The following is a 25,222-nucleotide window of genomic DNA, read 5'->3' as shown; positions in this document are numbered from 1 at the left end:
TGAAACACTTTGACCTTTCAAGGCTACTCTTAAATTATTTATGGCAAAATAGGAAGAAATGGTACATGGTAAGACAAAAGAAATTTCTATCCATTAAATCTATTTTTCTTCATTTAAAAAGTGATTTTAGGCATTGATTTATCAATTAATAAATATCATTGAGGGCCAACTGTGTGCCAGATATGGCTGGGACACATTTCCTTCCCTCAAGTTGCTTACACTCTCAAAAAAACACACAAATGTGTAGATAAATGAGATGCTGTCTGTTAAGTACAGTGATTGAGGTAAGTGCAAAAGAATGAGTGTACATTCCATATTTGTTTTGCATTTCTGGTTTAGTTTTGTTTATTTCTGGAGCCTCTTGATAAATCAAATGAACTTTTCTGAGGCAGACTCAGCTTATTCCACCCATGTCTTTCAGGATCTTGCTCAGTTGCTGTTGGACCCAGAACCTTTTAGAGTACAGGTCACCTTTACCATGCTGAAGACCAGCACAGTCTTGGGTTCATTTATCTATTTCCCTTGTTGTTGTGGCCAGCAGGGAACACTGTGTACAGGGTCTTCTGGTTTTCTTTTTGCAGGATTATGGTTCCCTCTGTTTTTCATTTACCTACCTCATATAACAGCTCCTGTTTGGCCCCGCCCAGCGATATCCTCTCTTGCGATGCACTCTTGAGGGGCTGTTTCCTGCCATGACAAGTCTGGTTTGATTGTTCACCTCCCAAGCAGAGGACATCCTTCAGCTGACAGGACATCGCGTATCTCTTTTTTACTTAACTTTTTCTTCCAGCCCAACCTTACACAGTTCACACTGTAGATATTTAGTACATACTCTTCTTACATAAGAACTGATAATACATATTCTTTCGTGTGTGTAAAATGGCTTTCAATATCCATATTAAGCATATCTGGCATGGGCTCTCCTTCTGTAATAATTGATTAAGATTATATATTAAAATACAGATTTTAGTCAAATCTGTATTTTAATATATTCATAAATAATTGCCAAATCCAGGAGAAGTTTCAATCCTTTTGCTAGACAGCTTTATTGCAGTGACATAATGATGCATATGCCCATTACCTTCCACCTGTCAGTCGGAAGAGTAGATAATCCCAAAGCACATATGCCTCCAAACTGAAGAATTCAGTACATGTGTCAGAGCCTTCTGTTAAACTGTGCTTTAAAAATCTAGCATTTGAAACAAATAAATAACTAAATGAAATCTAGCATTTGAACAAATAAACACTACAAAGTTTGTAATACTGCATAGTGCTTAATACAGAGGGATGATGTTTCTTTTGTGTGTTATAGATATTATAATAAAGAGAATAATCTCCTAAAGAAAGATATGTATAGTATGTACATATTTTATATTGAAGGAGCATCTGGCGCTAATGCCATCATAGACACATTAATTTCAGTGGTTGCATCCAAGATGCTTAATTGCATTGATATTCGTATAAAATGTAATAATATCATCATTCCTATGAGGATATTTATTAAATTCTGGAAAATTAAAACTCATTCTCTAACTTGATACATAAAATGTGTTAAATTCAAATTTTTAGAAAAGCATGGCATGTAAAGCACTTGTGACATAGCCCCAGCCTCCTGCTCCTGTCTCATGGCTGGACACTGTTTCCTTAATTTAATTTTGGTTCTCGTGTTCATGCACATACACGCTAGGTAGGTGAATACTTCGGTGCTTTTGAATTTGCTCTCTTCTTGCTAGTCATTTTTTGCTCATCCTGGGAGTCTCAGCTTAAGCTTTTTTTCTTCCTGAAATTCTGCTCACCTGGGTTGAATGCTTGAGCACTTTGTTTTTTTACGCTGCCTTATAATTCTCTGCCTCCCCTCTTGATTATGGGCTTCTTGATGGCAAGGATTACTGCATGTTCACGTCATGTCAAGTACAAACGCCTAGTGTGACACCTAAAACATAGCATGCTGTCAATATATGCTACTGGAATAAATTCACTAATATTTCACAAACTTTCATGAGTGTCAAATAGGAAAGATGGTATTATTTTATTTTAAATTGGAGAAATTAAAGAATTTAAGTGACTTAGATAAAGCTAGTGAAGTTAATGTACTAGTATTCATGCTGATAATGGTTCCCAGTGCTCCTGTGTATAAAGCAAAACACATATATGTGCATATGTGATAACATATCATGGAGGTGATTTTAATGTCTAAATAGATTGCTGTGAAATAAATGTCTCCACGGTCTTAAAGGCTAAGCAGTATTAGACCATTTCCTCAGCATTGAAGTTTAATATCTGGCTTATCCAAGGAGATCATATGACCTGAGATTTTAGGTTTGGTTACGTGTTTATTTTCATGTATCCACTCTTCTGAGTGACGGTTTGTTAGGGAGGGGGAAGGGAGGGGACCGCATGAGCATAATTATGGCAAGGTTATAGGATGGAAAGTCCATGGACTTTGGAGTCAAATCTGCTGTTTAGTAGATGCTAAACATTGAGAAAATGATTTATACTCTTTGTTTTCTCACCCATAAAGTGGAGATAACAAAATATGCTTTGAATGTTGTAAGATCAAATGAAATAAGGAATATAAAGCATCTAATGCTGACACAAATTGGGTGTGCCTGAGATATGGTAACTAAGAGATTTTTTATGAGGTATAATATTTGGTACAGGGTAAATCTATGAGATTCCTGAATATAAATGTTTTAGATTTCTCAAGTTTGAGTGTCCTAATTCAGCCCTTATACACATCCCAGTTCAACTGATTAATATTTTCTCTTCCCTGTACCTTTGACTTACTGATCTGTCACTGCTCTTAGATTTGAAAGGGAAAAAAAATTCCTGTCTTTTAATCTTTAGTCTCAATATTTTTTCCCAACTTCAGGCTAAAAATGGGATCCAAGAAATGGAATGTTGTTCTCTAGAATCTGACTGGATCTATTTTCACCCTGATGCTTCTGGAAGAATAATACATGTTGGCCCAAATCAGGTCAAGTGAGTATTTTCATTAGTTATTTTAAAATTAAAAGTAGCTTTTGGTAGCATTTACTGGGATCTTTAGTTTTGTACTAGCTAACTACTGAGCAAATTATGGAAATAATTAGCTGCCTATAGAGTACTTCCTCAGAGACTGACATCTGGAAAACCTGACTATTCCCTCAGCCTCATCATTACTGTTTATAAATATTATCTTTGAGTAAGTTCTTCGATGGATGATATAAAAGTAAAGAAGATGGCAGATTGGCTCATCCTCATCAGGTCTTAGTTCTCCAGGATTAATGAGAACAAAGATGATTTTTCTTTGTTCTAAATAACAGCCTTACCATAGGAGAGGTAGCAGATTGTTTGAAATAAACCTTGTTAACCCACATCTTCCAAGAGTTGTCCTCTCCTTCCTTGAAACCTTCTTCATTTGGCTTCTCTGACACAGTTCTCCTAAATGTGTCCCCCTCTCTGAGATCTGCCCTTCTCAGTATACATCATGCTCCTCTACTCAAACTTTGTTAGAAGTCCTCAGGACTTGGTCTTCTCACTCTTTTTTTCTCTCTCCAGAATTCTATATTCCCTTGGCTTCAAAGATCATGTATACAAAATTCCAAAAATGTTATTCTAGCCCAAATCTCTCACCTAAGATCATGTTAGAAATCTGGAATCATTCTTGGCACTTTCTGGCCTTGTCTTTCATCAGGGTACATATACTTAAACATTCACGGCTTTTCTCTCTCTCTCTCTCTCTCTCTCTCTCTCTCTCTCTCTCTCTCTCTGTCAGTGCAGTTTATTTTGCTACTAAATATTTCTTCAATCTGCCACTTTCTGCCCTTGGCCACTGTCATCATCTTGGCCAGACCATTGTCATCACTGGCCTGGACCATAGTAATTTAATAGTGTACTTACAGAACTCCAAAAATCCATTTTTGCATTTTTTAAGTCTGTTTTCTTCTCAGCAGCTAAGAGTGATTTTTAGAAACTGCCGGAAGCCGGTCCATCCTTGCTGCTTGACACAGTCGCTGCAGGAAAGAAACATCTGCACAGCATGTTTCAAGGGACCTGGCGTATATAGCATACTGTTCTTAATATGTTTGCTCCCCTTAGCGCTGTGTGTTTTAACCAAGGTCACCTCTCCGAGAAAGGTTGTTTCCCCAGGTAGGGATTTTCCCCTGAAGTCAGGGAGGGGATAAAACTCCTTAACTAAGTGCCAGGCGGGTAGTTATTCACTTTAACTACAAACAATCATGCTTAAGCTACATAATCTTTACTCCCTGGAATGGAGATAAGAAACGCCCTAACCTTTGCAATAGAGATTGACAGGATTAAAATCAACTGGTATAAATACGGATGTAACAAGACAATAAACAGCAGAACCTCTCTGGAGATCCAGACCAGAACTTGGCTGGAGATCCTGGCTGGAGATCCTGGCTAGGCTGCTGATCAACTGAACACTGTCTCCGTGTCCTTCCTTCTTCGCCGACTCCGTCTACGCCTTTGGGAACCCCTGGACCTGCTGGGGTTGGACCCCGGCAAGAAACATTAACAAACACAAAAACCTGACCATGTGAATTCTGCTTCAACCTTTTTATGGCTTCTTGCTGCTCTTGGCATGGTCTGAAAGACCCTCCTCTGACTCAGTTTACTTCAGTCATCCTCTTTTCAGAAAGGCGAGGACCTGTTCCCTCTGTTTGGAGTCTGCTTCCCTGAGCTATTCTTCTACCTAATATCTATTCATATTTAATGCCTGAGCTTAACTGTCCCTTTCCACAGAGTCCTTTCCTGAAACCTTTGTTAGATTAGCTCCTCGTCTTCTATTCATTGCACCAACTATGTAATCTTCCTCTGTAGCACTTAGAGCAATTTTCACTAATTATTTGTGTGAACATCTGTTTAAAATCTAGACTTGGAATCATGAGCTCCATAAATACAGGGAAAGAGACTGTTTTCCTGACTCCTCTAATCTTAGCACTGAGCACAGTGCTTAGCCCAGACTAAGGTGCTCAGTGAGTGTTCGTGAGTAAGAAGGGAGTGTCTGCTCCACGTTAATTAGTCTACTTCTCTGGACTGAGTATAAGGAGGATGACTGGTCTTAATGAAATACGATTGTGAACTTCTACAAAAAGTTATAAAAACTGGCTCAGCTTTTGTAAACCTTACTTTTAATGTTTGTTACCACCCATCTCTTAATATTAAGAGTTTGAGTTGTTTTTTTAAAATATATTTTATTGATTTTTTTACAGAGAGGAAGGGAGAGGGATAAAGAGGTAGAAGCATCGATGAGAGAGAAACATCGATCAGCTGCCTCCTGCACACCCCCTACTGGGGATGTGCCCACAACCAAGGTACATGCCCTTGACCGGAATCAAACCTGGGACCCTTCAGTCCACAGGCTGATGCTCTATCCATTGAGCCAAACCAGTTAAGGCAGTTTTAAAAAATAAAGTCCTGCTCTAACCGGTGTGGCTCAGCAGATAGAGCGTCGGCCTGCAGACTGAAGGGTCCCGGGTTCGATTCCGGTCAAGGGCATGTACCTTGGTTGCGGGCACATCCCCAGTGGGGGGTGTGCAAGAGGCAGCTGATCGATGTTTCTCTCTCGTCGATGTTTCTACCTCTTTATCCCTCTCCCTTCCTCTCTGTAAAAAATCAATAAAATATATTTTTAAAAAAAGAAAGAAAGAAAATAAAGTTCACAGAGAGTATGTGCCCTTTTGCCATGTTTTAATAGATAGGCACTATACAATATCCACACTAATTAAGATAGCTAATTGGGTAATTTAAAATTAATCTGATTTCTTTATATCTGGCAAACTCTAAGGCCTCTGGCTCTTCCTGGCCACAGTAGCTGCTTCTCCCTGCTGCTCTCTTTGCCTACACTTGAGACTTTAAGCTTTGAAAATATTGTGCTTTTGAAGCCTGTTAGTGCTGTGAACAGATTTGTGTGGGTGGTGAGCAAATTATTTTATTTTCCTTTGATCCAAGGAAACCACTCAGAAAACCCAAATCTTTAAATATAATCTTAAGAAAAAAGAAAAGTATTGAGTCATTTGCAGTTCTTAAATATTACTCTTTCATGAAAACTCTTAGTTCAAGCATGGTTGATAATCCAGTCTGTCTTATAATTCAAGTGTTGTTCATTGATATCTCATTTTATCTTCAGAAATAAAAATGCAAATTATCTACAGGCATACCTCAGAGATATTGCATGTTCGGTTCCAGACGACAGCAATAAAGCAAGTATTGCAATAAAGTGAGCCTTAATCTTTTTGCTGGTGGAGGGTCTTGCCTTCAGTTTGTAAAAAAAAAAAAAATGCAACATCTGCGAAGAGCAATAATACGAGGTATGCCTGTACTGTAATGTCATTGTTAAAGTCAAAACGTTAAAGACCTGTTGCAGGATGGCAGAGATGAGGTTTTTAAAAAAGTAACTTTCATTAAGCCAGTTTGGAAGATGGCTTAAGACTGAGCATGCTACTTCATTACCTACCTCAGTAGCACTTGTCATCATTCCTACATTTTTCTGTTTAACAAGATACCTGAATTTGAAAGAATTTATGGACACGTAAATAAATGGACGTTAATATTTCAGAAAATCAGGAGAGGAGAACTAACTCAGTGTTGTTACTATAATTTTCATTTGTTGAGTTTCACTAGTTCAACTTCGGCATTTTGATGGTGAGTTGAAGTCTTAGGTTCTTAGAATCCTTTTCTCTCTTTTTTTTTTTTTTAATTAAATCTTTATTGTTCAGATTATTACATTTGTTCCTCTTTTTTCCCCCCATAACTCCCCTCCTCCCAGTTCCCGCCCCACCCTCCGCCCTCACTCCCCACCCACTGTCCTCATCCATAGGTGCACGATTTTTGTCCAGTCTCTTCCCGCATCTCCCACACCCCTTTCCCCCCCAAGAATAGTCAGTCCATTCCCTTTCTATGTCCCTGATTCTATTATGATCACCAGATTATTTGTTCACTTGATTCTTAGATTCACTTGTTGATAGATGCATGTTTGTTGTTCATAATTTGTATCTTTACCTTTTTCTTCTTCCTCTTCTTAAAGGATACCTTTCAGCATTTCATATAATACTGGTTTGGTGGTGATGAACTCCTTTAGCTTTTCCTTATCTGTGAAGCTCTTTATCTGACCTTCAGTTCTGAATGATAGCTTTGCTGGATAAAGTAATCTTGGTTGTAGGTTCTTGGTATTCATCACTTTGAATATTTCTTGCCATTCCCTTCTGGCCTGCCAAGTTTCTGTTGAGAAATCAGCTGACAGTCGTATGGGTACTCCCTTGTAGGTAACTGAGTTTCTTTCTCTTGCTGCTTTTAAGATTATCTCTTTGTCTTTTGCTCTTGGCATTTTAATTATGATGTGTCTTGGTGTGGTCCTCTTTGGATTCCTTTTGTTTGGGGTTCTCTGCGCTTCTTGGACCTGTAAGTCTATTTCTTTCACCAGGTGGGGGAAGTTTTCTGTCATTATTTCTTCAAATAGGTTTTCAATATCTTGCTTTCTCTCATCTTCTGGCACCCCTATAATTCTGATGTTGGTACGCTTGAAGCTGTCCCAGAGGCTCCTTACACTATCTTCGTATTTTCGGATTCTTTTTTCGTTTTGCTTTTCCAGTTGGGTGTTTTTTGCTTCTTCGCATTTCGAATCTTTGACTTGATTCTTGCAATCCTCTAGTCTGCTGTTGGGTGTCTGTATAATATTCTTTATTTCAGCCAGTGTATGCTTAATTTCTAGTTGGTTCTTTATCACCACATCGAGGGTCTCATTAGATTTCTTGAGGATCTCACTACATTTATCGGCAGTTTCTAGAAAATTATTGAAAGACCTTAAAATTGCAGTTTTTAGCTCTATATCCTCCATTTCTGTCATGTTTCTTTGTCTCCGCATTTTTTATGCTTTCTTGGTGCACCCCCTTGTGGTCTTTGTGCGCAGTCTTGTTGTAGTTAAGCCTTGATTGTTGTCGGCAATACTGGGGGTGATTTGACCTCCAGGCCAACTGGCTATCCCTTTTTTCTCTTTTCAGAGTTTTATTTTATTTTATTTTTTTAATTAAATCTTTATTGTTCAGATTATTACATTTGTTCCTCTTTTTTTTCCCCCCATAACTCCCCTCCTCCCAGTTCCCGCCCCACCCTCCGCCCTCACTCCCCACCCACTGTCCTCATCCATAGGTGCACGATTTTTGTCCAGTCTCTTCCCGCATCTCCCACACCCCTTTCCCCCCCAGGAATAGTCAGTCCATTCCCTTTCTATGTCCCTGATTCTATTATAATCACCAGTTCATTCTGTTCATCAGATTATTTATTCACTTGATTCTTAGATTCACTTGTTGATAGATGCATATTTGTTGTTCATAATTTGTATCTTTACCTTTTTCTTCTTCTTCCTCTTCTTAAAGGATACCTTTCAGCATTTCATATAATCCTGGTTTGGTGGTGATGAACTCCTTTAGCTTTTCCTTATCTGTGAAGCTCTTTATCTGACCTTCAGTTCTGAATGATAGCTTTGCTGGATGGACTCCTTTAGCTTTTCCTTATCTGTGAAGCTCTTTATCTGACCTTCAGTTCTGAATGATAGCTTTGCTGGATAAAGTAATCTTGGTTGTAGGTTCTTGGTATTCATCACTTTGAATATTTCTTGCCACTCCCTTCTGGCCTGCATAGTTTCTGTGGAGAAATCAGCTGACAGTCGTATGGGTATTCCCTTGTAGGTAACTGAGTTTCTTTCTCTTGCTGTTTTTAAGATTCTCTCTTTATCTTTTGCTCTTGGCATTTTAATTATGATGTGTCTTGGTGTGGTCCTCTTTGGATTCCTTTTGTTTGGGGTTCTCCGCGCTTCTTGGACCTGTAAGTCCATTTCTTTCACCAGGTGGGGGAAGTTTTCTGTCATTATTTCTTCAAATAGGTTTTCAATATCTTGCTCTCTCTCATCTTCTGGCACCCCTATAATTCTGATGTTGGTACGCTTGAAGCTGTCCCAGAGGCTCCTTACACTATCCTCGCATTTTTGGATTCTTTTTTCATTTTGCTTTTCCGGTTGGGTGTTTTTTGCTTCCTCGCATTTCAAATCATTGACTTGATTCTTGCGCTCCTCTGGTCTGCTGTCGGGAGTCTGTATAATATTCGTTATTTCAGTCCGTGTATGCTTAATTTCTAGTTGGTTCCCCAATATAAGATCGAGGGTCTTATTAGTTTTCTTGTAGATCTCATTAAGTTTATCGGCGGCTTCTAAACAGTTCTTGAGAGACCTTAAAAGTGTGGTTCTGAACTCTATATCTTCCATTGACAATTTTGTCCTGTTTCTTTGTCTCCGCATTTTGTTATGCTTCCTTGGTGCACCCCCTAGTGGTCTTTGTTCGCAGTCTTATAGTTAAATCTTGATTGTTGTAGCTAATTCCAGGGAGGGTTTGACCTCCAGGCCAAGTGACTATGAGAATCAGCTGTGTCAGCAGTGAGAGAACTTCTGTCCTCTAGGGAGGTGCTAATCTGGCGTTTGCCTGAGGCTATCCGGCAAATGCCTGTGTGCAGGGCTTGGGCGGGGCGGGTCGCACAGGATCAACAGGGTGGGCCGGAGAGAGCAGTTATGGCGGCTCTCAGTCCTGTCCCCAGGGGCTCTGCCTCTCTGAGTCCCAGCACCCGCTGCAAAGCTCAGAGAGAAAGCTGCACTCGCTCTGACCGAAGCCAGACAGTCCCGCTTCTCCCGTTTGAGTCTGGGTCCCTAAAGACTCGCCTGTATCTGGAGCTCAGAGACTGCGCCTCCCTCCCGATTGAAAACGCCAACTGCGCCCTCCGCCGCCAGCCCGCTCCGCGCACTCCGCACCTCAGAATTTGACTTTAGCACTGCGCCTCCTCTGAGTGTCCGTATGCGTTTCTCTTTCCTCCTAGTTGTAGGACTTCCACTCAGGCAGCGTTCCTGTGGTTCTGGGTGATGTCCCTTCCGTTTTTTGGTTTCACTTTTGAAGTAGTTGTTCAAAGCAGCAAACTCCAGCGTTAACCTATGCCGCCATCTTGGTTCTCTGTCTCTTTTCAGAGTTTTAAAGCTAAATGAAATAGAAAATAATCGTGGCCAGCATCAGATCTCTGAAGATTTTGTCATATTGGCCAACAGAGAGAACAAAGTAAGTCAGGAGTACTTTAAAATCTGTGTGTATCACTGTCTTTCTATATAGGAATAGAATAGTGCAGATGTGTTTGCCCTTTAGCATGACTGACAAGAACAGCACAAGTTTATAAAAGTCTGTTCACTTTGTCTATGTGGATAGCTGGTCTTAACCCCAAGTACATAGGAGATCTGGAGAGAACTGATTATATTGAGTATTTTTTAAAATATATTTTTATTGATTTCAGAAAGGAAGGGAGAGGTAGAGAGAGAGAGAAACATCAATGATGAGAGAGAATCATTGATCAGCTGCCTCCTGCACGCCCCCTACTGGGGATGGAGCTGCAACCTAGGCATGTGCCCTTGACCAGAATCGAATCCGGGACCCTTCAATCCATAGTCTGACCCTCTATCCACTGAACCGAACCAGACAGGACTATATTGAGTATTTTTTGCTTATTTCTATTTCCTTTCTGGGTTTCTCTTTAAGTTTTTATTGATGAGTTATCAACCTTTGGGTTTAATTCATTGTTTTGACTCCAGCTGGTTCTTTTCCTTTAGCATACAAATTAAGAATATGAAGGAAATCATACAGAGCGAAATTTCCAAAAGCAGATCCATTCTATTTGCTGTACTATTATATACTAAAGCAGAGTCTGAAGGGCGAGTGAAGTAGCGAATCTGTAACCTTCGTATTTATTTTTGCCTATTTTAGTGTTTTATCCATTAAAAACTTTACAGTAACAAGTATTTTTATTAAATGGAGGATCAAAAAGCTGATTCAGAATTTTATTAGTTGAGGAAAGAATTATGGATGTTGGAGAAGGGTTGGTTAGTTTTACCACATTTGCTAATTAATTTTGTTATTAACTGCATATACTAGGACTTGTCACATCTTTTTTCTCTCTCCATCTGATAGAATGAAAACTTACCCACTGTTACTGCATCTGGACGGGTGGTTAAAAAAAAATTTAATCTTCTGGATGATGACCCAGAACAAGAGGTATTACTCTAGCCAGAGACAACAAACCAAACTAGTATGTACTTGCTCTATGGGTTTTAAATTATTTTGGCCAACAGGGACCCTGGGGTAGAGATTGAGGGTGAGTTCCATGCAGGCTTAGTCTGTAAGACTATGCATACTATTTCAACCAGTGCTTTCCCGTTACCCTCTCTTTTCAGATTGGAATTATTCATAAGGTTTTATTTGCAGAAAGGTTCATAGGACTGAAATAACTTGAAAATACCATTAGCTTATTGTTTTGTTGTGTTAATGTGGACACTTTAGCAGTGGTTCTCAACCTTCCTGTCCTTTAAATACAGTTCCTCATGTTGTGACCCAACCATAAAATTATTTTCGTTGCTACTTCATAACTGTAATGTTGCTACTATTGTGAATCGTAATGTAAATATCTGATATGCAGGATGGTCTTAGGCGACCCCTGTGAAAGTGTCGTTCGACCGCCAAAGGGGTCGCGACCCACAGGTTGAGAACCACTGTTTTAGAGGGAAATCTCTTAGAAAAGTCTTGAGTTTTCTCCTTCTGACTTTATGGCTTTAACCTTATTTTTTTACCTACTAGACATGGATATGTTTGTTTATGTTCATGGGCCAGGGAAGAAGGGTCGTAAATCAGTTCAGCCTCTGGCCTCAAATTGACATTACTAGTCACTGAGCTAATACATTTTTATCCTTTTTTAATTATTGTTTTTATTGATTTCAGAGAGACAGGAAGGGAGAGGGATAGATTTTATCAATGAAAGAGAAACATCACCAATCAGCTGCCTCCTGCATATGCCCCTACCTGGGACTAAGCCTGCAACCAGGGCATGTGCCCTGACCGGGAATCAAACCAGTGACCTCTTGACTCATGGGTTGACACTCAATCAATGAGCCACACCAGTGGGCTATCCTTTTCTTTTGAAGAGGCATTGGAAGGACTTTTGAAATCAACTGACAGTTACCATGCTGCAAATATAAAACCAATGCATAAATACTAAATCCATTTAGACCATAGAACTATATTATTTGTGTACTATTTCTAGGTAGAAATATTAGAATAACCTTCTAAGGATAGTTTTTGAAAAATTTTAAAAATAGGTTGGAGTTGGCCCAGTATGTGGCAACTGTCAAAAAGGAAAAAATATATATTTATTCTTTTGAACCAAGGAAATCTGTTGAGAACAAAGCAGAAAGCTCCCTATCCTGTATAAAAAACTGTATTCAAGAAAGACATACCAAAACTACCCAAAGGTAGCAAGAATAATTAAGAGGGAAGGAGGTAGTTGCAAAGAGGGCTACTCTACATCATGAGATAAGAAAAAAACTTTTAGCCTGGAAAAGGAAAATTGAAAAGGATTGTGATTAACATCTATAAAAGCACACCCAAACTTTGAAGTTTGACCAAGTTTAGATCAATGCAAAAAAGTAAATGAAAAGGAACCACAGATAATAAATCTATGTAAATTTGTATGTCATAAGTGGTAAAGGTAGAAAATACAAATGGGTTAACAAGCAGTTTGACCAAATGTAAGTGGAGGATTTGCATGTGGTGATTAAGAGAAATTTGCTGTGCCTGCCAGGATATGTCTCTCTGGTCCATCCCTGATGGCTGGGCATGGATCTGCTTCCCTGTGAGGCTGTTGGAGTCCCAGGTTTTCCTCCCTGGGTTCTGGAGTTAGGTTTTCCTTCCTTGAGTTTTTACCATCTTTAATCTAACCTATATCTCTTATCCTACTCCTGTTTTGTGGGTTAAATTTCAATTCTAAATATCCTTCCTCAAGTTTAAGCAGCAATTTTGTTGTTTGTTTGTTTGTTTTCTTTAAGGAACTAAGAAGGGTTTTTAAAAAAAGTATGACAAATAGAATCCTAAATAGTATATGATGGGCTATCAATTCTTCTTTAAATGACTTGTTTTTTTCTGTCATAAGAACCTTCCTAGCACAGTGGCAGTCTTCAGGTTGCAGAACTGGGCTCTATATATTTCGTTGTTTCTGGGAACCAGATATTCAGAGACAGCAGTTGAATATCTCTTTCGAATTTGGAGAAGCTCTGGTTTGCTCATAATAGAGAATTTCAGTTATAGTTTGGCTGAGATGTACATAGGCTTGGTTCTGTTTGTCAAAATCTGTGGGATACTGTTTAAGTCTTGAAAATCTTGAAACTGGTATTTTACTAGGCATATAAGCAGAGACACCTTCCCCCCTATGTTCCCACCCACTCATTCTTTTTTCTGCATTATTTTCATAAGTAGTAGAATAGTTAAACTACAAATGTAGAGATAACCCTAACTGGATAACTGGATTTGTTCTTCTTTTCCTTTGCCTTATCCATCTATTCCCCAAGACTTTCAAAATTGTGGACTATGAAGATGAATTGGATTTGCTTTCTGTGGTAGCTGTTACTCAAATAGATGCCGAAGGAAAAGCTCACCTTGATTTCCACTGTAATGAATATGGAACTTTACTTAAAAGCATTCCACTGGTGGAGTCATGGGATGTGGTGAGTAGCGTTCATGCAATACAAAGTTGTAAGGGTTCCCTTTATAGGTGGCATTTATTGAAACAGATGTTTCTATGTCTGTGTCAGTCCTAGTTCATAGACCAATGACCACATGAAAGAGGTTACTGGACTACATGTAGGACAAAATGAGTACTTCTTTAGACTTCCTCCCCTAGGGAGTAGAGGATGTCACCTTACCAGTGGCCTTAAAGACAAAACTTTATGTTTTTTCCGGGACATGCTGACTATTTCCTTATCATAGTCCTTGGTTTTCTCTCATTTTGAAAGTTTGTTAATATTTTAAAAAATAAAAGTTTACAGTTATTTAATGGAGACCATATCTAAGAATGTAGTGTTTCCAGGCACTCTTAGAAGCATTTGTCTATTCTTCTGAGTATTATAGAATATAAAAGCTATAAGAAATATTTTATCCAATTCTTATTTTATCAGTGGGGAACCTGAGAGGTTTAGCAATTTGCCCACCAAAACATGGTGAAGTAGTTGCAGTTTTGGCAATAAAATCTGGCTGTTCAGACTCTTAAGTTCAGGGCTCTTTCCATTCTTAGCATTTTGTGTCATGCTTTTCTCGTAAGTCAGTGGTCGGCAAACTCATTAGTCAACGGAGCCAAATATCAACAGTACAACAACTGAAATTGCTTTTGAGAGCCAAATTTTTTAAACTTAAACCATATAGGTAGGTACATTGTTACTAACTTAATTAGGGTACTCCTAAGCTGGCCTTTGCTAAAAACGTCCTCAATCTGATTGAGGTACATTCGCTGAGGTCGACCCCTTCCAACTCTCCCATCCACACTCGTCTTGTATACTTGTTTCGTCTATCTCCTTTCCGAAAACCGACTTCTGTGCATGGGCCACGAAGTTTCAATCACACTGTACGTGCACTCCCGCACATGGTATTTTGTGGAAGAGCCACACTCAAGGGGCCAAAGAGCCGCATGTGGCTTGCGAGCCGCGGTTTGCCGACCACTGTCGTAAGTAATCTGCATATCCACAAATAATGAAAAATAAACCTTTTATGACAACTATTTTGCCTCCAAATGTGTATTTGAAGATCCCTGGCATAGGTGCTGTGACATTTTAGGGACAAGTAGTCAATATGGTTCTATTCTAAATAGTGAAGGGGAGATTGCTTTTGACTGTGTTTTCATTGCAGACATACAGCCACGAAGTCTACTTTGACAGAGACTTGGTCCTACACATAGAACAGAAACCCAGCAGGGTCTTTAGCTGCTATGTTTACCAGATGGTGTGTGACCCTGGGGAAGAAGAAGAAGCCACAAACAGAAGTTGAGAAAAAGAGTGAGAAAATTTTTAATTTTGAGATGTAACTTATGAGACTTTTAGCCAAACACCCCAACAACTGTGTCCAGTCCTCCTTTTTTATTATTTGCATAGCAAGTTCTCCATAAGATCTTGTGTTAACTCCAGATGACTGTGACTTCTCTTTTAAACTCTTGCCATATAAGGTGGTGAGAACTTCATTTTATGTAAGGGATTTTTAGAATATTCTCCCAAGAAGTCTAGCATTTTAGAGATTTTAGCTAGGTGGTGTTGAAAATATAAAATGTTGAGAACAGCTTAATTTTAATCATTGGGGAGAAGGTCATTGGTGAGGAGGTGTTTAACGTGGCTCTTAAAGGATAGTATGGAATTTTGATTGGTAATACTAAGAGAGAAAGACAAAAAGAAAGATACAAAAGATAAAGAAAGAAATCCTGTGTCCTCTGTACCATATTTTGCTTAAGGATGAGAAATGAGATCTGTAATGTGAAAGCATACTTTTGAACCCAAGATGTGTCATCACAGTTAAAAAGAAAACCTTAAATATGTATCTGTATTTTGTATTTGTACTAATTATTTCTTCTTCCATGGTTTTATTCTCGTTGCTTGATGTTCTCATTGATTATTTGTGCTTCTATCGTAGACGAATGTAAATGATTCCGAACAAACTTTAAGTGAATTTTTTTCTAATATGTAGCCTGTTAGCTCTTAATTATTAAGAATGTTGTACTCATTTCACCATTCGGTCTAGTTGGTGTGTCCTCCAGTTTTGCTTGGGCAATACAGTAAGGTAAAGTTATTCTGGGTTGTACCAGTTTTGCTCTCTGTAGAAGGGTAGGTGGTTCCAGGAGTAGCTTGGAAACTAACTGCTTAGGTAGAAAAAACTTTTGGTTTTATCTTACTTGTGAAATGAGTATTTTTTCTTATTTGTTAAAATTGATCTAAATATGATCCTTGAAATCAGATAGTCATTCTTTAGAATGTTAAATAAATGCAACCTAAGTAAAAGGAGAAAGTATTTTTGTGTGCTCTCTGTCAGAGAAATCCAGTTGCTTGCAGTGCACATGTTCCATACATTTCTCTGATTCAGCCTCAAAAAAATAACTAGTAAAAAAAGGCGGGGGGGGGGGGGGGGAGGGGCGGAAATAGCAGTAAAAATCATTGCTGATTCCTACTAAGGTTAAAATAAGGAACTTTAGCTTGGATGATTTATATAAAAACTCTTCAGTTGTAGCTTGAACCCATGTTAAGAATGATGTAAATTCTGCCCTGTTCTGCCCTTGAAGCTTGCAGAGAAATTTCAACCTTATTATAATCAACAGGGCTGAGGAGAGAGACGTATTAGCTATTCTAAAAGTCAGGAAATTAGTGGCAGAGTCCATAAACTTACAGCAATAAAGGGAGTAGACATAAAACTGTCTTTTGTGCAACAGAAAAGAAGATGGGTAACATTTTAGAAAAAGGGAAAATACTTATATGTGGGCTAAAAATATGATCTTTCTGAATCTGATCCTACGTATTACAACCATTTGGGAAAGCAGAAGTGATTACCTCAGGAGCAAGATGATAAAACTATCTTCATATATGAAATGTGAATACTTTTATATCCACTAATTGAAAAATTCATTCTCATTTTATGCACATTTAATAGAACTATTTAATTTAATATGTGAAGCTTTCAGAGCATTTTAGAGACATGATGTGATTACGAAGTGGTTGAATAGTTGCCATGTGGTGGATATAGCCCCAAACTTCTAGTTAGACACGAGGTAAATGGCCCTGCCCAGTTCCTTTCAATCTGGAAAAGGGGGAATAGATTAAAAATACCAGAGAAAAGAAAGAAAGCAGTGCTGTGTGGGTTTCAAGGCAAATATAGTTATAAAACCTAATCTTTGTTTCCGGGAGTGTCAGAAAAGAATGTCCTAAGACTTGAATCCTGTCAGATTTTTTCCAGAAGAGGTTTGTTGAGTTTCTCCTTCTCCTTTAAGTTATTGCCTTCTTTTGATAAAATGCTAGAAAGGATCCCATGTACTCAAAAAGGCATCTGACCACCGAGATTCCTGTCATTTTTTAAAAGGGTACATAAAATGGTACTGCCGTCCTGTTTTGGTGCGTATGGGTGTGTGCTTCTAGTCTAGATCTGAATCGACCACTAAGAACCTCCTACTGTCTCACCACTGCCCAAATCGAACCAGACCAAGATCCAAGTGCCACATGGGCCAGGCAGGAAATGCACCTCGTGTGGAAGACAGTAGGGAACTGTGGGCCATGTAGCAAACGGAAGGGCTGTGCCCAATTGCAGGACAAGGACAAGCTGCTATTACTTAGTTTCAGGCACTTACAACATTGTGTGGCAATGTGGGCTGCATGATGGGTAACAGGATGGTTGATAAAAAGATGGCAAAAGGTACACAAGATAGCAAAGAATATGGAAATTTACAGATAACACACATACCTGGAGATAATATAGTAAGCTTCCCCGAAAAGTAGGGGCATACAGTTGCTCATTCTGCCACCTGCCAGGTGTGAGTCTGTTATCCTCTTGAGGGTGAAGAGAAGTTGTGGTTAATAGCCTCCTGCCCCACCGTAACCCTCCTCTCTACCTTAATGTGTTAGAGACATTCATGTGTGCCCACCTACTTAACAGGTGCTAGTGCCAGGCATAAAACATAATGGGGTGACATTTCTGAGTGTTTAATTCAGACTGGGTGAAGCAGGGTAGCTTCTTTCAGCAAGTCCAGATATTAAGCTGATAAGAGATGCATTTCTGCATTTCACTCCTTGATCTAAGGTTCTGTATAGTCTCACAATATCAATGCAATAAGATTATTTTCCTTGGCCTTCTAAAACATTTCTGGGACAAAACAAAAGAAATATTATTATGGTTATTTGAACTACCTAGTGAGGAAATCATATTGCTTTATTTAAACAAATTAAGGTGCCCCACATCCTTCCATTTGAACAACCTAGTGAGGAAATCATATTGCTTTATTTAAACAAATTAAGGTGCCCCACATCCTTCCACCAGTTGTTTTGTGTCCTGTACATGCTCTTAAAAAACTTGTAAGTTATATTTAGTGAGTGCTTCCTGTCTACTATCATGGTGATGCATGTAAAAGGAGTTGTCTCAGCATTCAGAGTAACCATCTGAGGTGTGAACTCCGTCGTACAAATGAGGAAAATGACAATTGCAGAAGTTAATTTGTGCAAGGTCCTACAATGAGTAAGTGCAGAGATCGGAAAAATCCCCATTAGGTTGACAAAAACTTATGCCAGATTTCCTCCAAACCTCTTAAAAGGCTTTCCCCATGAAAATTTTCAAACATACAGCAAAGTTGACAGAATTTTATGGTAAATATCCAAATACCAACCACATGGATTCTACCTTTCACTCTACATTGTTATCTATCCATGCCACTTTTATGATTTACTTCAAAGTAAATTGCAGACGTTGGTATACTTTTCCCTAATAGTTCAACATGCATGTCATTAAATTGATTTAATACTGTTTAGTTTTTAAAATTTTTTATGTATACTTACATGCAACGAAGTACACAAATGTTAAGTATAAATTTGCTGAGTTTTTGCAAATGCATAGACCTGTGTAACCCAAACCCTTTACATTGCAGTCATCCTAGGAAGTTTCCTCCTGGCCCTTTCTAGGCAATCCACTCCACGTCCTACCAGGTGTAACTATTGTTCTGATTATTTTGCCTTATAGGTTAAATGTGCCTGTTCTAATATTTTACATAAATGCTATCATGCAAAGCATAATGCTTCTTTCACTCAGCGTGTTTTTGAGATTAACATTGCATGTGTCAGTGGTTCATTCCTTTTATTGCTGAGTATTCTTTTGCATGAATATATCACCATTTGTTTTTTCCATTTTCCTGTTGATGGGCACCCAGGCTGTTTCTACTTGAAAAAACAACAACACTATGTATATATCTCAAAGCCTAAGAGACCGGCCAACTGGCCGCTAGCTATGATGCACAATGACGACCAGGGGCAGACGCTCAATGCAGGAGCTGCTGAGCTGTGGTAACTTGGCAGCTGTGCTTCTCAGGTGACGCACCTGGAATCAGAGAGGAGGGAGCCCGATTCCGGAGTGCGTCACCTGAGAACCGCCCTCTCACAATCTGGGACTCCTTGGGGGATGTCAGAGAGCCAGTTTCGGCCCAATCCCCGCAAGCCAGACCGAGGGACCCCACTGGTGCACAAATCCATGCACCGGTCCTCTAGTTATGAATAAAGCTGTGGTGAATATTCTTGTACAATTTTTTTGTGGGTGAACATACTGGTATGTCTTTATTCCTTTTAGGTAAACATCTAAGGATGAAATTGTTGGGTCCCAGAATAGGTGTATGTATAGTTTAATAAGAAACTGCCAGACCATTTACTCCAACATTTGTGGTTGTTTATCTTTTTATCTTAGTGTTTTTGGTGGGTATATAACCTTTTCTAGTTGAGACTTAGATTGTTTCTACTTGTGCCTAGCAGCCTTCCCTCCGTTCAACCACTTTATCTTCTTTAACCGCTACCCCCCTATCAGGAACTGTTGAAAACATTCTTTTTATGTGATAATAGTTAAGATAATTCAAAATCCAGCTTGAATTATTCTTTTTCAAGGAATACATTGCTCACCAAGGAACCCTGTTTCCTTTCGTGAAGACCAGCATTGGAGAACAAACCTGGTTCCTAAGGGCACACGCCTGACTGTTCCACATGACTGGTGGAGCTGGACGACATGACACCAGAGAAGAGGCTCCATAAAACATTGTAATAAATAATACGACTGTTTTCTTTAAAGACTGTGTTCATGTTATTTCTAAATCAGGGAAATTTCTGTTCTAATATGAAAGCATATTAAACAAGCTGTACCCTTTCCCCAATAACTATATTGGATCTCAATGTGATTTTAAATTTAGTTTTCCTTATTAACTAATGGTAAGCACATTCTCATGTGTTTATTTTCCATGTGTAAATTTTACATTTTATTAACAAACTAGAGGCCCAGCGCATGAAATTCGTGTGCAGATATGGTCCCTAGGCCTGGCCTGAGATCAGGGCCACGCCCCCAGCTTTGTCAGGAAGGATGTCCGGCCTAATTAGCATATTACCCTTTTATTAGTATAGATTTATTGAGGCATATGGACATACAATAAAATGAACATATTTAAAGTGTACAATTTGTTAAGTTTTGACATGTAAACATCACTATAATCAAAATAACAAACATATCCATTACCCCAAAGAGTTTTCCCTCCCTCCTGCCCCTCTCTCCTCTTTCTAAGGCAACCACTGCTCTGTGTCTGTCACTTTAGGTTAGTTTGAGTTTTCTAGAATTTTATATAAGTGGAATCACACAGTAAATACTTTTCAGGGGGCTTCTTTCACTCAGTATAGTTGTTTTGAGATCATCTGTGTTGCATGTACCAATAGTTCATTTCTTTTTATTCCTTGGCAGTGCTCCATTGTTTGTTTATGACCACAATTAAATGCCTTTACCTGTTAATGTTCATTTGGGTTGTTTCCATTTTTCGGCTACTACAAATAAAGATCTTACAAACATTTACAGACAAATTTGTATGGGCATATGCTTTATTTCTATTGAGTGAAAACCAAGGGAGAAATGGCTGGGTCATACATTAGGTATATGCTTGACTTTTTAAAAAGTTTCCAAATAGTTTTTCCAAAATGGCTGTACCATTTTATATTCCTGTCATCAGTGTATATGAGAGTTCCAACTGCCCCAAATCCTTGCCAACACTCGGAATGGTCACTCTTTTAGATATTTAATTTAGGTTTTATATTTAGATTTATAATCAACTTTTGTTAGTTTTTGTGTATGGTGCAAGGCATGGATCAAAGTTTGTTTGGACTTGTTTTTCTGCATATGGGTACCCAACACATAGGGAAAATCTTTCAGTCTTTCACCATTAAGTATGATAATGAACATTTGGGTTGTTTGCTTTTTTTGGCTGCTACAAATAAAGCTCCTACGAACATTTGTAGAAAATTTAAAGCACGGTTAAACAGTTACAGTTTTGTAGGTTGATCATAGATGCCCTTTGTCAATTTGAGGAAGTTCCCTTCTAGTCCTAGTTTTCTGGGTTTTTATTGAATGTAGATGTTGGAATTTGTCGCATTCTTTTTCTGCATCTACTGAGATGATCATGTGGTTTTTCTATTTCAGACTGTTAATGTTTTAAGTTACATTGATTGGTTTTTTAGTGTTAAACCAACCTTGAATTCTTGGGATGAACCCACCTGAGACCTCCACATTTCCAACCATATTTAAAATCAGACAATTCCTGCAGTTCCACTTTTCACATTGTGTGAAAAATAATGAATTCATAAAATTTATCATATTTGTACTGCGGCATACGTGAATAGTTTCAAGTACATTACATTTAGATGACTTTCTGCCTTTACAGATAATTTTCAGACATGTTGGGGCCTTTTGCCAGAGGTTTCATCCTCATAAACAGAATTTAGCAAGTTAGGATTTATAACCTTCGAGGAACTCTGGGCATGTTGCCAGCCTCTCCCTGTCTTATCTCAGTCCACAGAGTTCATATACTAAATAAAATACCTGAAGTAGAAAAGTCAGTTAATCTGCATGACCCCGGTTACTTCTTTAAACCCATTTTAGTTCAATATACTTTAAAACCTTGAACCATCACGAAAGTGATGACACAGTGAACTAAATTCATAAAGATACAAACAGCGAACAGATTCATATTGAGGCCACTTTATCTGCTTAGATAATAAGCATTTATAAATTGATCTCTCAAATGAAATTTTCCAAAAAAAATTACCAGTAGTTCTTTACCAATTCTTTTTACCAATAAAAGTTTTATGGTTCAATTAAGTATTTTTTATTTTCTCTTAGAAAGGCATTTGCTCAAGGAGACAACCATTTCTGAATCTTATTTATTGTATTGCTTATCCTATTTTAGACACCCTTTAAAAGTCACAAGCTTCAAGGGCACACCTTTTCAAACTCTGTAAGAGCAACAAAAATGGCTATAGCATGGTTAAAGAATTACAGTTTAGGATGTGAGGGCGATCTGGCTGCGACATCTGTCACCCCATTGATTGCCAGGGTTGATTCGGCTGATCTGGCTGGCTAGGCGGGTGTCCCCCTCCTCCCTCACCGATCCATGTGCGTCCCTCCCAAAGCTGCGCACTCGGTTGAAGAGGGCGACCTTCCCCCCCCCCCCCCCCAGGAGAGGACCGGTCTTCGGTCAAGGGTATACGAGTAGCTGCGCTCCCCTGCTAGAACCTCCAAACAAGCTCTCAAGAATTACAGTTTAAAAGCCATTCCAACATTTCATTTTCCTGTCTGTAATCTGTCTCTCTCTGAAATTTGTTGAGACTTACTTTATAGTCCAGTATTTGGTTAATTTTGCCTAATTTTTCATTTGTACTTGAAAAGTTCTACTTTTCTCCCAAATTTGCCTGTTCATTCCTGGTGCTCTCTTATGGTTTGTTTATCTTAGCAATGGTTTCCTTTGTTTTCTTTTTTTTCTAAATTAAATTGTGAAATATAACATGCATCTTAGGGGGGAAGCATAATTCAAATAATAGCCACAAAACAAATAACCACATAACCCCTCCTCCAGTTCAAAAAATAGATTATCAGCAGCTAAGGAGCCACATATCCGTGCCTTTCTGATCACAATTCTGTCCCTCCCTCACAATGTAACCATTATCCTGACTTAGAGCAATTCCCCTGCTTTTTTAAAAAAATTTAAAATATATTTTTTACTGATTTCAGAGAAGAAGGGAGAAGGAGAGAGAGAGAGAAACATCAATGATGAGAGAGAATCATCGATTGGCTGCCTCCCGCATGCCCCCACTAGGGATCAAGCCCACAACCCGGGCATGAGCCCGACCAGAAATTGAACCTGGGACTTTTCAGTCTGCAGGCTGATGCTCTATCCACTGAGCCAAACCAGCCAGGGCACAATTCCCTGCTTTTTATTTAAAATATATTTTATTGATCTTTTACAGAGAGGAAGGGAGAGGGACAGAGAGCTAGAAACATCGATGCGAGAGAAACATCGATCAGCTACCTTCTGCACACCCCCAACTGGGGACCTGCCTGCAACCAAGGTACATGCCCTTGACCGGAATCAAACCTGGGACCTCTCAGTCTGCAGGCTGACGCTCTATCCACTGAGCCAAACCAGCCAGGGTATAATTCCCTGCTTTTAAAAATAAACGTCCTGCCTCTGTATGCATCTCTAAACAGAAGGGCTTATTTTTACCTCTTTTTGAATTTTAAATCTATAACTACATTGTGTATATTATTTTGTGTCCTGCTTTTTTACTCAACATTATTCATTTATGTTTTTGTAGGTATCTCCAACTTGTTCCTTTGTTGCATTTTAGTTTATTGTTATTATTCTATAATATTCAATTGTATCAAAATTGATCTATCCTACAGTTGGTATGTTTTTGGATTGTTTTCAGTTTGAAGTCAATTATTAACAACTAGAGGCCCAGTACATGAAATTTGTGCACTAGGGGGGAGGGGGGGAAGTCCCTCAGCCCTGCCTGCACACTCCCACAGTCCGAGATCCCTCAGGGGATGTCTGCCTGCTGACTTACATCCCTCTCACAGTCCAGTGGAAAGGCCCCCACCACTGCCGCTGCACTCGCCAGCTGTGACCCAGGCTTCTGGCTGAGCAGTGCTCCCCCTGTGGGAGTGCACAGACCACCAGGGGGCAGCTCCTGTGTGGAGCATCTGCCTGCTGATGGTCAGTGTGCACCATAGCAAACAGTTGTTTCACTGTTCAGTCAATTTGCATATTATTGTATAGGATCAGTCTGTTCTAAGATTCATTGTTTATATACAAATAGAGACTATCCAAGGAAAATGACTTCATTGTTTGGAGCTGAAATTTAGTAATTAAGAGGAAATTCTGGACAACTAAAATAGTCATTTTAATGCTGATGGAGAACCATCACTTAAAAGGCTCCCACCCAAAATTTAAGGATGATGGCAAATATCCTTGTCCCCAACACTATTCCACCCTGGGGTCAATGCAAAGTGTTCTAAGTTTAATCTTGGAAAACTATTTAAGGGCAAAGTGCATAGATATATTCTCATTTTCGATGTCCATGGCAAACCAGAGAGTTCAGGCTGGACTTTCAGATCATTATACATTTCCATGAAAGACTTTCTTAAGAGTTTAACCTGGGTGAGTCATGCAAATTAAAAGAAAAAATAGTCATTATTTCTTAATTATCCAAAATTAAGACTGTTACCACATAAACAGATAAGATCAGGTCCTCAGATCAGTGGTTTTTATGACTCTGTACATAAGCAAAGAACGCTTTGATGAAACAGGAGGGGAGCCAGGAGTATACTAGAACCTCGTTTGCGACTTTGGACTTAAGTAATCATCTTAACACACCTTAAATGCACATATATTACCTAGAGATGGAAACAAGGGCTTGGAGGAGTTTCTTTGTTACTAATGTTGTGGCCCCACCCCATAACAAAGAAACAGACTTTCCGGAGGATGAGGCCCAGCAATCAGGATTTTAAAAAGATTCCCAGGTGATTCTAATGTGCAGCCAAGGTTGAGAACCACGGATCTAGGGCCTTGATATGGTGGTATATGGTAGTCTGAGTGTTGGGGGTTCTTGTGCAAACTGTGGGTGCTGGGAAGGAGAAGAGCCAAGGTAGGAGAGGAAGGTCTAAAAAGAGGGGGCAGCAGGATACTCATGACAAACAGGATCTGTTTGATACTCTTGCCTGGCCTGGCTATGCTTATAGAACAGCTCTGCCAGACCATCAGAAAATGGAGATTAAGCAATCAAGAGGCAGGCCTTTTATTTTCAGGACAGCTCAGCATCTAATAACAGCTCTGGGTTACGAAGATTTGAGGTTTTCCTCAGTTAATCTTCTAAGAGACACATCAAGTTCTTCAAGTGCTGTTTCTTACATTCCTATCATGGTAGGATGGTGACTGTACTTTGTAAGATGTGAGGTTTAGTTGATAGCCTTCCCTGAGTTTCTGGGTTCAATGGCACAAAGTATAGATTTAAAGGCAGGAAAAAAAGCCTTAAAGGTCATTTAGTTGAGGGATTCTTGGCCTTCATGTGTATTGGCTCCCTTCACAGACAAATATTTCAATAAAAAGGGCGGGGGTGGGGGGGAGACTAATAAGACCTATGGACCTCTCCTTCAAATATTGTTTTAAAATGCATAAAATAAAATGAAAAAGGACTACAAAGGAAACCAATTCCATTGAAAAGGAGTTATCAAATTAAAAAAAACAAATTTGTGATATAATAGTATATACGCTTCATTGCTGATGCCTT

General features: G+C 39.0%; 1 protein-coding gene across 10 annotated transcripts in view; it reads left to right on the top strand.

Moving 5' to 3' along the window:
• DCAF17 (DDB1 and CUL4 associated factor 17) overlaps window positions 1–20,402 on the top strand; it is a 41,142-nt gene extending 20,740 nt beyond the window's left edge. For 6 of the 10 annotated variants that reach the window (XM_036320232.1, XM_036320234.1, XM_036320235.1 and 3 more), the window contains 7 exons: window positions 2,873–2,982; window positions 6,134–6,223; window positions 10,010–10,097; window positions 10,998–11,081; window positions 13,424–13,579; window positions 14,754–14,899; window positions 19,511–20,402. In XM_036320232.1, coding sequence (XP_036176125.1) covers window positions 2,873–2,982; window positions 6,134–6,223; window positions 10,010–10,097; window positions 10,998–11,081; window positions 13,424–13,579; window positions 14,754–14,891 — 666 coding nt within the window. In that variant the 3' untranslated portion in view covers window positions 14,892–14,899; window positions 19,511–20,402. Of the gene's footprint in view, window positions 1–2,872; window positions 2,983–6,133; window positions 6,224–10,009; window positions 10,098–10,997; window positions 11,116–13,423; window positions 13,580–14,753; window positions 14,900–18,510; window positions 18,930–19,510 lie in introns of those variants that run through there. The other 4 variants (XM_036320231.1, XM_036320233.1, XM_036320229.1 and 1 more) reach the window with 3 other exon arrangements.
• Window positions 20,403–25,222: the final 4,820 nt, after the last annotated feature.

Source organism: Myotis myotis, unplaced genomic scaffold, assembly GCF_014108235.1.
Source record: "Myotis myotis isolate mMyoMyo1 unplaced genomic scaffold, mMyoMyo1.p scaffold_m19_p_8, whole genome shotgun sequence".
In the NCBI taxonomy this organism is placed as follows: domain Eukaryota; kingdom Metazoa; phylum Chordata; class Mammalia; order Chiroptera; family Vespertilionidae; genus Myotis; species Myotis myotis.
Note: the sequence above shows the minus strand (reverse complement) of the source record. Positions and strands in the feature narration are given on the sequence as shown.